The sequence below is a fragment of the Simochromis diagramma genome, unplaced genomic scaffold (assembly GCF_900408965.1).
Source record: "Simochromis diagramma unplaced genomic scaffold, fSimDia1.1 OVJJ01000171.1, whole genome shotgun sequence".
Lineage (NCBI taxonomy): Eukaryota > Metazoa > Chordata > Actinopteri > Cichliformes > Cichlidae > Simochromis > Simochromis diagramma.
In genome coordinates, this window is record NW_024387222.1 from 62,054 (window position 1) to 74,035 (window position 11,982).

The window sequence follows — 11,982 nt, forward strand, 5'->3', positions numbered from 1 at the left end:
TTTGAGCTGGTATGAAGCAGAAGTCAAAGGTCACAAATGATGATTGTTAAAGAAAATGATATATTTCCAACTTTTTTTTCCTTTACCAACAATGACATTTTCAGTGTGTGTGTGTGTGTGTGTGTGTGTGTGTGTCCTCAGTGAACTGTATCAGTCTCTGCAGTATCTTCCAGCTGCAGCAGTCACTTCAGTTTCTGTTCAGTCTGACTGAGGGAGGTTTTTGTACGACTGTTTTTCACTGTGTGAACACACGCTGACTGTTAGGATAGTGAAAACTCTGACAGTAATAAACTGCTGCATCTTCAGCCTGGACTCCACTGATGGTCAGAGTGAAGACAGAGTTTGATCCACTGCCTGTAAAACGAGCTGGAATCCCTGATTGTTGAGTGGTAGCATGGTAAATGAGCAGTTTAGGAACTCCTCCATCTTTCTGTTGGTACCAGGCTAAACGGTTGGAGCTATAAACATTCTGACTGGTCGTACACTTGATGTTCACAGTTCCTCCCACAGCAGAGCTCACTGCTCCAGGCTGAGTCACTGTGATCTGTCCTCTGGACTCTGAGGACACAGAGACAAAAACATAAAGCAGCTTCATGGTTTTGTGGGCTTCATTTCAGAGGGACAGATGTTGATAGAGGAGAGGAGTTTGATTCTCTGGACTTTACCTGTGAAGCAGCAGCAGAGGAGAGTCCAGATGAGGACGCAGATCAAAGTCATCTTTTTGATGAGGAGGATTTCTGTGGCTTCTGTTGTGATGAAGGACAGCTGTCAGTCATCCAGTGTTCAACTCTCAGGACTATAAACTCTCCCAGAGCACTGGAGCATGGTGCTGCTGATGCAAAGTGCCTCTCTATGGAAATCATCTGACTGAATACAACAGCTACTTGGATCAAATAGTTGATGCTGTTTATCAGTTAATCAGTTTTTCACAATGTCCACTGTAATTTGTTTCAAAGGAACGATTTTTTTGGAAAGGAGATTTCCTCACCCCAATCCAAGTGTTGGCCAATCAAGACTGTGCAGGGTGCCAGTTTAGCGCAGTGGGTCATGGGACGGGGCAGCAGCCTGGATTTGAGTCTAACCTGTGGCCCTTTTATGAACATAGTTTCTGAGAATCTTCACCCTGAAAGAAGTTAGAAAATGACCTGTCAACAAATTAAAGTGCTGTTCACATGTAAACAATAGGCCAGAATAAACAGAAAAGTCAATGTTTTTCAAACTACACCTGTGCATGTAAACATGGCCTCAAAAGTGAAATTTAAAAAAAAAAAAGGAACAATTTGTAAAAGTTATTTTAGAGTTTTTAAAAACTCACTCAGTACAAAAAACCTTGCAGTGATTCACATTGATGCACGATGCTGACCACAGGTTGGAAAAGTTAAACATGACCACAGCGCAGATATCACTTGTTAAAATGTTTTGTAGAATAACAGGACAACCTGTGAGACGGGAAAGACTCGACTTTCATGTCCTGAACATGTTATTATCTGTTTTGCGATGTAGTGTGTAATGCTCAGCAGTATTATCATTTTAACTGGTTCTGTGCATGATCTAAAGCAGTCTTTCTCAAAACTGTGGTTCACATACCACAAGTGGTACTTGGGCTCTCTCTGGTGGTACGTGAGAAATCTCCTTATTTTTTTTAAGATTAAATAATATACCTGATGCAAAGTGCCTCTCTATGGAAATGATCTGACTGTAAGACAGATTCAGTTGGTCTGAAGAATCATTTATAAGTGGATCTATCAGTTTATTGCAGTTATTTTGGGAATATTTCAAGCTTTTTCTTTCCTTTCTTTTTTGTTTTGGTTTAATTTTTTGGTGGGGGGTATCTTAACCCAAGTAATCACCTTTCTACCATAGGAAAGAAGTTTGAAGAAGCTGCTGCAATTAAAATGTAATTAAATTGAAATTAAAATATGCTTTTATATTCTTTGGAAGACTACAGGGAGACTTCACTTCCATGTCATAAATACTGTGTTTTTTCCAGTTTGTGTTTTATCGGGTATTATGCTAACCCGCAGTGAGGTAGTTTATTTTATTTAAGACATGACAGCAAAGCTTAGGAAAAATCATTGTGTGATTCTCATTATAGCTTTAACACTTATTGCTTTAACAGCAGGATGGTCCTGGGTTCATCCAGGCTGGGGACTTTCTTTGTGGAGGTTGCAGGTTCCTCCAGTGTTTCTGTGGGCTCTCTCGGTTTCCTTCCACATCCAAAGACATGCAGATACTGTGGTTAGGTTAACTGGTGACTCTAAATTGATCAAACGTGAAAATGTGAGTATGAATGGTTGTCCATCTCTTTATCTATCCTGGGTGTATCCTGTCTCTTTTCCCAATAGCATCTGAGAGAGGCTCCAGCATCTTCTTCACTTAGTCCTGAATCAGCATGGACCCACATGCTCCTGGTCCCAAATAATTCTGATATTTTAATAGAACAGAGCAGAACTTAACTAAACTTCATGCAAGAGGGAAAATGTCAGGATAAGACACATTACTTGACTCATGAAGTCAACTTTGCATGAATGAACTTGAGAAAAACTGATAATTAAAAGTCAAAGGCATTTGAAGCAGCCTCAAACTATAAACATTAATGTGATTCAGGCACTGTTGGAAATCTCTATATCATAATTGTGTCATAATCCATCAGTATTTCAAAGTGTATGCCTCCTCCTGCTCCCTTTAAGTCACTGTAATCCACTTTTTCAACAAACTCATTAGTTCCTGGGTGTTTTCAAAATAAAAGCTTTCTACCATCTTACTGGTCAGAAACACTTTATTTCTACAGGTTTTCCTTGTGAAACAGTTGTGGGAACTAAAAAATATTCAGTTCAGTCCAATTCAGTTTTATTTATGTAACATCAACTCACAACAGTCACTATTGTAATATAAAAAAAGACTTACAAGAATACAGGACAACCCCAACAAACAGAGAGCCCCCTATGAGCAAATATTTTTCAGGATGATTTTTGATGACGATACTAATAGCATGAGACGTCACATCATTTAAAATTCTAAAGGTTTCGTGCATTTCCAACAATATCAGCTGTAAAAGTAATTCTGTGAATATGATTGTCCTTATCAATCATAACTATTCAAACACAGTAAAGTCCTCGATTTTAAATCACTACATTATTTTTCACAAGCAATTGTGTTTACAGAGTTCACACTAAATATTTGAGCATATTATTCTCAATGAAGAATAAAAGCCTCAATGTGCTCATTCTAGTGACATTTTTTATGACTTATTTATTCACTTCCTGAATGTGACACTGCAGATAGTAAAGCATGGATGGATGTTTTGATGCTAATTTATTCTGAAAGCAGAAATATTTCAGCAATATAAAATGTGTGTGTGCGTGCGTGCGTGCATGTGTGTGTGTGTGTGTGTGTGTGTGTGTGTCCTCAGTGAACTGTATCAGTCTCTGCAGTATCTTCCAGCTGCAGCAGTCACTTCAGTTTCTGTTCAGTCTGACTGAGGGAGGTTTTTGTACGACTGTTTTTCACTGTGTGAACACATTCTGACTGCTGATGTAGTGATAACTCTGACAGTAATAAACTGCTGCATCTCAGCCTGGACTCCACTGATGGTCAGAGTGAAGTCAGAGTTTGATCCACTGCCTGTAAAACGAGCTGGAATCCCTGATTCTCGATTGGTAGCAGAGTGAATGAGACGTTTAGGAGATTCCCCATCTTTCTGTTGGTACCAGGCTAAATAGTGCGTACTTCCAGAAGCATAAACATTCTGACTGGTCGTACACTTGATGCTCACAGTTCCTCCCACAGCAGAGCTCACTGCTCCAGCTGAGTCACTGTGATCTGTCCTCTGGACTCTGAGGACACAGAGACAAAAACATAAAGCAGCTTCATGGTTTTGTGGGCTTCATTTCAGAGGGACAGATGTTGATAGAGGAGAGGAGTTTGATTCTCTGGACTTTACCTGTGAAGCAGCAGCAGAGGAGAGTCCAGATGAGGACGCAGATCAAAGTCATGTTTTTGATGAGGAGGATTTCTGTGGCTTCTGTTGTGATGAAGGACAGCTGTCAGTCATCCAGTGTTCAACTCTCAGGACTATAAACTCTCCCAGAGCACTGGAGCATGGTGCTGCTGATGCAAAGGCCTCTCTATGGAAATCATCTGACTGAATACAACAGCTATTTGGCTCAGATAGTTAATGCTGTTTATCAATTAATCAGTTTTTCACAATGTCCACTGTAATTTGTTTTCAAAAGAACGATTTTTTTGGAAAGGAGATTTCCTCACCCCATTCCAAGTGTTGGCCAATCAGGACTCTGCAGGGTGCCAGTTTAGCTCAGTGGGTCATGGGAGGGGCAGCAGCCTGGATTTGAGTCTAACCTGTGGCCCTTTACTGTCTGTCTTCACTGTTTTACTATCCAATGATGGGAAAAATGCCAAAAATTCCAAAAAAAAAACATGCTAACTATAAGACAGTGTTGTCTGAAGATAAAAGCACACACATTTGTCCTTGTAAGACACAATCTGATTTTGTTCACATAAAAAAAAGAAAAGAAATACTGTACTTATCTACTCACAAACACATGAACAGAGTTTCTGAGAATCTTCACCCTGAAAGAAGTTAGAAAATGACCTGTCAACAAATTAAAGTGCTGCTCACATGTAAAAAATAGGCCAGAATAAATAGAAAAGTCAATATTTTTCAAACTACACCTGTGCATGTAAACATGGCCTCAAAAGTGAAATTTTAAAAAAAAAGGAACAATTTGTAAAAGTTATTTTAGAGTTTTTAAAAACTCACTCAGTACAAAAAACCTTGCAGTGATTCACATTGATGCACGATGCTGACCACAGGTTGGAAAAGTTAAACATGACCACAGCGCAGATATCACTTGTTAAAATGTTTTGTAGAATAACAGGACAACCTGTGAGACGGGAAAGACTCGACTTTCATGTCCTGAACATGTTATTTTCTGTTTTGTGATGTAGTGTGTAATGCTCAGCAGTATTATCATTTTAACTGGTTCTGTGCATGATCTAAAGCAGTCTTTCTCAAACTGTGGTACACATACCACAAGTGGTACTTGGGCTCTCTCTGGTGGTACGTGAGAAATCTCCATTTTTTTTCTTAAGATTAAATAATATACCATTGTGGAGGTATGCAAAGATGACACGAGCGTTCCTGAGGCTCTTCTGGGAGCCGGAGTCAACCAGAAAACGTCTCCCCGAGCATGAGTCCTCTATGAAGTGCAGCCTTTCCTTATCGCCAGCAGTCACGGCCGCTACAGAGCACAGGCGGGCTCATTTCCCTGGGCCTTAAAACTGCAAAGGCGGCAAAGCGCTGTCACGCTGATGGTAAAAACACAACCCTTTTTCGATGACACCGCAATCCCAGCCACTATCGATGAGTTGGAGGCCCCTGGGAGAATCGGTGGGGGCGCGGGAGTTGCCGTCGGTGAGTCGGGAATTATCGTCTGGATGCCAAAGCTCCTGGTAGCCAGGAGAATGCGATCCACTTCTTCTGCAAGTGACTGGGAATCCTTCACACCCAGCAGGGGGAGTTGTCAAGGCCAGCTCAAGGAAGACGTGAGTGAAGAGGAATCCGCCGTCATCCGTTCCTAGCAAGGACAGCGTGCTCTCCATGAGTTCGAGAGCGGTACCATCACCCAGGCCAGAGAGAGAGAGGAGTTTCTCAGCCCGCTCTGCATCGGAGGGGGAGTAGCGCCGCAGCAGCAGCACCTTCAGAGCGGTGTATTTCCCTTTGATAGGGGGGGATCCCGGAGGAGGGTCATCACATGGTGGGTGGACAGTAGATCCAGCAAGTATTTTGTGTTGTCGGCCGAAATGCCATGAAGAGCAAACTGAGTTTAGACGTGCACAAAACCATGAAGGAGGGTCATGAAACTAAAACTCTGGCAGCTTAACTGACACAGAAAAAATTAAAACATACAGCTCTGCTATCACTTCTGACATAAATGAAGACAGAAAACTAAATAACAGTGGCGTTTGTAGGGTTACTGAAGTTGGGCTAGCTACACAGCTGTGGTTAGCATAATATAACGCAGTGAAGCTGGAGGATGAGCTTTTTTCACTCGATGAGGGTTCCCGATGGTTAGGAACAAATGTAACTGCATAGCAGGATGCTGTTAACGGACCAGACTTCCATTGAGGAGAACAACTGCAAAGTATAAGGTTAATTATTATAATATATTACTTATTATAATATAGTGCTGCATGGGCTGGGCTGTAGTTACATTATAAGGTTTAAAAAACTGAGCTTTAAAATGAATTGTGATGATAAAACCGAAAGAGGCCGACAGTGATCACTGACTTTTTTTAGGGGCTTGTTTAGATTAAATGGAACAAAATAAAAAGCGTTAATGTTACGGCCGAGAGGGCCAGGCGGTGTGTGTGGACTCAAACGCAGACACAGAGGTAGGCAAACAGTGCTTTATTTACAGTGCCTAGTTTAATTACAATGCAGGAACTATAAAGGCTACGAACTGTGAACTACGAAACATGAAACTCAGACAGTGTGCTATGACTAGATGCAAGAGTTTAAGTACAGATCCTGGGGAGGGGAAAAGGGGCGGCGGCCTGGGTGGAGTTACACAGAGTCACTATAATGAGAAGAGACAGCCAGTCAGTGGCAGTCTAGTGAATCACAGACATTTGATTAAACTATGATGGTTATGGCTTATGCATTGCAGGGGCAGGCGTCGCGCAAGGAGGGTGTCTAGGGGGTCCGGGTGAGGAGTGGTGGGGAGAGAGTCCGGAATATACTTTGAGCAACGGCCCTGGCAGGGAGGCAGATGAAGGACCACGATGAAGGGAGTGCAACCTGATAGCAGAAACCCAGTGTCCAGACAGAGATGCATCTCTCCTGTTTGTAAAGCGTGACAGGCAGGTACTAAGACAGAGAGAAAACACTGAGTAGAAATGCCGATGTTAGGGAAACTCTCAAGAGCTTGGCGGCCTAGAACTAACGTGGGTTAGCTGAAGATCTGGCAGAGGTCTGTTGTGAGTGCTGGTCTTAAATGCTGGTGACTTGATTGCAGTCAGGTTTGAAGGCTGATGGGAGTCTCCGCCTGAAGGTGGAGCCCAGCAGAGTGGAAAAACCCCGCACTCACCCCGGACCATGACAGTTAAAACGTAAGATAAGATAAGATACCTTTATTAGTCCCACAAGGAGAAATTTCATGTTAAGGCTGCTGACCTATTGCACGCAATGGCAGCGCCATCTTACCCTCCGACCATACATACATTACCCAAAAACATCACATAGGAAGACAGGTCAGAGAGGTATAACATGGAAAATGCACCACATGAGGAAAGATAAGGAGAAAAAAATAACTCCCCCCAGACTGAGCTCCAACAGGGAGATCAGTTTGAGAACAGAAAAAAACACCTCTGCACATGAAAAAACTCTTAATACACCAAAGAAACACATGACAAGCAACAGGGGAGGGTAAAGGGTGAGAGACAGCCAGTGTAGACAGTGCATCCGGGCCTGCAGCATAAGCGCTGGTCTCCTTGATCCACCGTCAGCATCGGAGGGGAATAACGTCAAAGGCGTTTGGAGGGGGGATGAGTGTACATCTGCATGTGTATATATGTCTGTGTCTGTATGTGTGTGCGTGTCCAGAGTTCAGCTGAGACAGTGTCCTTCGCCCTGCCAGGCTAAGTAAACAGTCTTCCAGCCAACACAGGTGGCCTTGCATGGAATGGGAAGAACAGTCTAAACACAGTCGTTATCAGGGTGTTGTTTGTTCAGCTCCGGCCTTGAGACCGCAGCTAGCGCCGAAGTGGTAGCCGCATGAACTGATGGTGGTTTTTACTTTAGTGCGAACGACTCATATGAATTTCAAAGCTGTTCTAACAGTCCGACACTGGTCTCTCAATCTCCCGTTGGAGAGCTGCGAGCTTCTCCATGATGTTATCAAACTTACTCTCTGTGATGTTGTCATTCTTGTGCTCAAAGAGCAGATTCTGAGAACTCACGACCGCAGTGAGCTGCTCCAAGATGTGATCCAGTTTTGTGCACAGAGGTCTTATTCTGAGTATTCACGGCAGCCGTAAGCTTCTCCGAGATCTTATCCGTGCTGCACTCAATGAGCCCATTTTGAGAACTCATGCCTCGTCCCATCGTTTCAATCCCAGCGGGCAGCCTTGTGGGGGTTTGAACAGCCGGTTCCGCTTTCTTAATTCTTCGATAAGTCAGGGCCAAGCCAGCTCCGATCAGCAAGGACCCTGTTATCGTGGTTCTGAATAGGTAGATATCTTCAGCACTCAGGCTCACCCGAGCCCAGACTTCTCGTTGAGAAAAGGGTGTCAATTGCATTCAGAGACCAGATTGATCAAATCCATAATTCCTCTTTTAGGTTTTAGAGAACAGACATGTTAAAAACACAACAGCCTCAAAAAATGCAGAATAGTTTGGGATCCAGAAGCAGGGTTCTTACGTCATCACTTAAAGATTGGATATCCCACCTGCTGTGAATGTTTTAATGCAGTACAGTTGTTATTATTATCATTTGTCACATCCTGTTTGTGACAGCTAAAATAAATAACATTCATATAAGAAATAAAATTGTCTCGTGTAAAACTGTGTGGTGTTACAGTGGCTTTTCCACATTTTTGTCACATTACAGCCACAAACATGAATCAATTTTATTGGAATTCCAGGTGAAAGACCAACACAAAGTGGTGCACACGTGAGAAGTGCAACGAAAATCATACATGATTCCAAAATTTTTACAAATAAATAACTGCAAAGTGGGGTGTGCGTAATTATTCAGCCCCCTTTGGCCTGAGTGCAGTCAGTTGCACATAGACGTTGTCTGATGAGTGCTAATGACTAAATAGAGAGCACCTGTGTGTAATCTAATGTCAGTACAAATACAGCTGCTCTGTGACGGCCTCAGAGGTTGTCTAAGAGAATATTGGGAGCAACAACACCATGAAGTCCAAAGAACACACCAGACAGGTCAGGGATAAAGTTATTGAGAAATTTAAAGCAGGCTTAGGCTACAAAAAGATTTCCCAAGCCTTGAACATCCCACGGAGCACTGTTCAAGCCATCATTCAGAAATGGAAGGAGTATGGCACAACTGTAAACCTACCAAGGCCATCCACCTAAACTCACAGGCCCAACAAGGAGAGTGCTGATCAGAAATGCAGCCACGAGGCCCATGGTGACTCTGGACGAGCTGCAGAGATCTACAGCTCAGGTGGGGGAATCTGTCCATAGGACAACTATTAGTCGAGCACTGCACAAAGTTGGCCTTTATGGAAGAGTGGCAAGAAGAAAGCCATTGTTAACAGAAAACCATAAGAAGTCCCGTTTGCAGTTTGCCACAAGCCATGTGGGGGACACAGCAAACATGTGGAAGAAGGTGCTCTGGTCAGATGAGACCAAAGTGGAACTTTGTGGCCAAAATGCAAAACGCTTTGTGTGGCGGAAAACTAACACTGCACATCACTCTGAACACACCATCCCCACTGTCAAATATGGTGGTGGCAGCATCATGCTCTGGGGGTGCTTCTCTTCAACAGGGACAGGGAAGCTGGTCAGAGTTGATGGGAAGATGGATGGAGCCAAATACAGGACAATCTTGGAAGAAAACCTCTTGGAGTCTGCAAAAGACTTGAGACTGGGGCGGAGGTTCACCTTCCAGCAGGACAACGACCCAAAACATAAAGCCAGGGCAACAATGGGATGGTTTAAAACAAAACATATCAATGTGTTAGAATGGCCCAGTCAAAGTCCAGATCTAAATCCAATCCAGAATCTGTGGCAAGATCTGAAAACTGCTGTTCACAAACGCTGTCCATCTAATCTGACTGAGCTGGAGCTGTTTTGCAAAGAAGAATGGGCAAAGATTTCAGTCTGTAGATGTGCAAAGCTGGTAGAGACAGACCCTAAAAGACTGGCAGCTGGAACTGCAGCAAAAGGTGGTTCTACAAAGTATTGACTCAGGGGGCTGAATAATTACGCACACCCCACTTTGCAGTTATTTATTTGTAAAAAATGTTTGGAATCATGTATGATTTTTGTTCCACTTCTCACGTGTGCACCACTTTGTGTTGGTCTTTCACGTGGAATTCCAATAAAATTGATTCATGTTTGTGGCTGTAATGTGACAAAATGTGGAAAAGTTCGAATACTTTTGCAAGCCAATGTAAATAGGCCTATAACTGTACTTTAATGTCGGTCATAAGGGTGATACTTCAAGAGACATATGTTATGAGGTGGTCCTCACTGTGAAAAGTTTGAGAACCACTGATCTAAAGACACTGAGTGTTTGTGAGAACACGTAAAATTGTTTTGATGTATTTGTGCAGTTTGAGGTTTTGTGAATGTAGATTGAAAATTCACTTTAATGTTTAGAGTTTTGAGAAAGAAGGTGGAAGTGTCGTGGTCCGGAGTCTGTGGACTCCATGTTTATGTTTTAGGTTAATTAATGTTCTGTGGTTTTGTTTATTTTGGGCTATTTGTGATTGTTCAGAGTTTAATGTTCTCTGTTCCTCGATTGTGTTTTGCTTAGTATTTTTGGTTCTATGGTAATGTTTTCAGGTTACATCCTCCCAGTCTCGTCTAATTAGAATCAACTCTTCCTCCTGTCTGCCATTTCCTTGTTTCCTTGTGTGTGTATATTAGTGTGTGTTTGCCTCTTTGCTCTTTGTTGGAGCATCTGCGTCTCACTGGTGTTTCATCCGCATCTCGTTTCCTGCTGACCATCCCCTGTGTTGTCTCAGTCTCCTCACGTTTCAGGTTTGTCTTACTTTTGTGGTGATGTCAATATTAAACTCTAAATAATGATTTCCAGGATTCTTATTGGAAACCAGTGTGCTATCTGTAGAAAGTCAATATGAGTCAGTAGAATTAAGCCACTTTGAATACATGAAGTTAAGCGAAGTTTATGTTAAAGAATAAGTGCGAAGGGGAATTGATAAGAACTTAGAGATTATGATTTTATTACTGAGAATATTGAGCGACACCGCCGTTATTCATGCAAAGTCATTGCATGCTGTTTAATGAATGTTTCAGCATGTTGTAGCTTGTTATATAAAGCAATTTGAGTTCTCAGGTGGAGTAGAAAAGCACAATATAAGAATGAGTCAAATGATCAGTGTTGAGGTAGGTATCTTAAAGTATTCTATTATGCAGAGTACTTTTTTAAAGTAATGCAGTACATTATTTTGGTGTTTTTCTGTAAAATCACCTGAAACACACCATCTCATAACTATCATTTAACAATAAGAACTTATAGGCTACAGTCCCTCACGCCAATATAAATCCCTATCCTAATGAGGACACACATACAGTGGCTTGCAAAAGTATTCGGCCCCCTTGAACTTTCCCACATTTTGTCACATTACAGCCACAAACATGGATCAATTTTATTGGAATTGCAAGACAAAGTTATCAGACTAGTATTGAACAGCAAAAAAGAAAAAATCTACAAACCTGAGAAAATTGGACTTAAAGTTTCTATTTGAAGTATTTTTATAAGTTATGCAGACAATTGTGACTCACTGATTTTGGTGATTTATTGTGTTTTTTTTTCTCTTTCTTTAAGAAATGTTTTCATAATGAGCAATATTCAGGAACTGGTTCACATGTATTTGAGCTGCTATGAAGCAGAGGTCAAAGGTCAAAATTTGATTGACTGAGATACAGATAGATTTCCAACTTCTTTTTTGTTTAGCAACAATAACATTTTCACTGTGTGTGTGTGTGTGTGTGTGTGTGTGTGTGTGTGTGTGTGTGTGTGTGTGTGTGTGTGTGTCCTCAGTGAACTGTATCAGTCTCTGCAGTATCTTCCAGCTGCAGCAGTCACTTCAGTTTCTGTTCAGTCTGACTGAGGGAGGTTTTTGTACGACTGTTTTTCACTGTGTGAACACCCACTGACTGTTAGGATAGTGCTGACCCTGACAGTAATAAACTGCTGCATCTTCAGCCTGGACTCCACTGATGGTCAGAGTGAAGTCAGAGTTTGA

At 42.0% G+C, this 11,982-nt stretch overlaps 1 pseudogene and 1 gene segment (V, D, J or C); both read right to left on the reverse strand.

Annotated features, from left to right (window-relative positions):
* Positions 1-247: 247 nt before the first annotated feature.
* LOC120746599 lies at positions 248-717 on the reverse strand (the record flags this gene model as incomplete). The annotated part of the segment is given in 2 exon segments: positions 248-558; positions 666-717. Coding segments are annotated over 2 exon segments (363 nt in total), but the record flags the coding sequence as incomplete, so codon positions are not given.
* A 2,716-nt stretch (positions 718-3,433) lies between these two features.
* Positions 3,434-3,995, reverse strand: LOC120746594 (annotated as a pseudogene).
* Between the last annotated feature and the right edge of the window lie 7,987 nt (positions 3,996-11,982).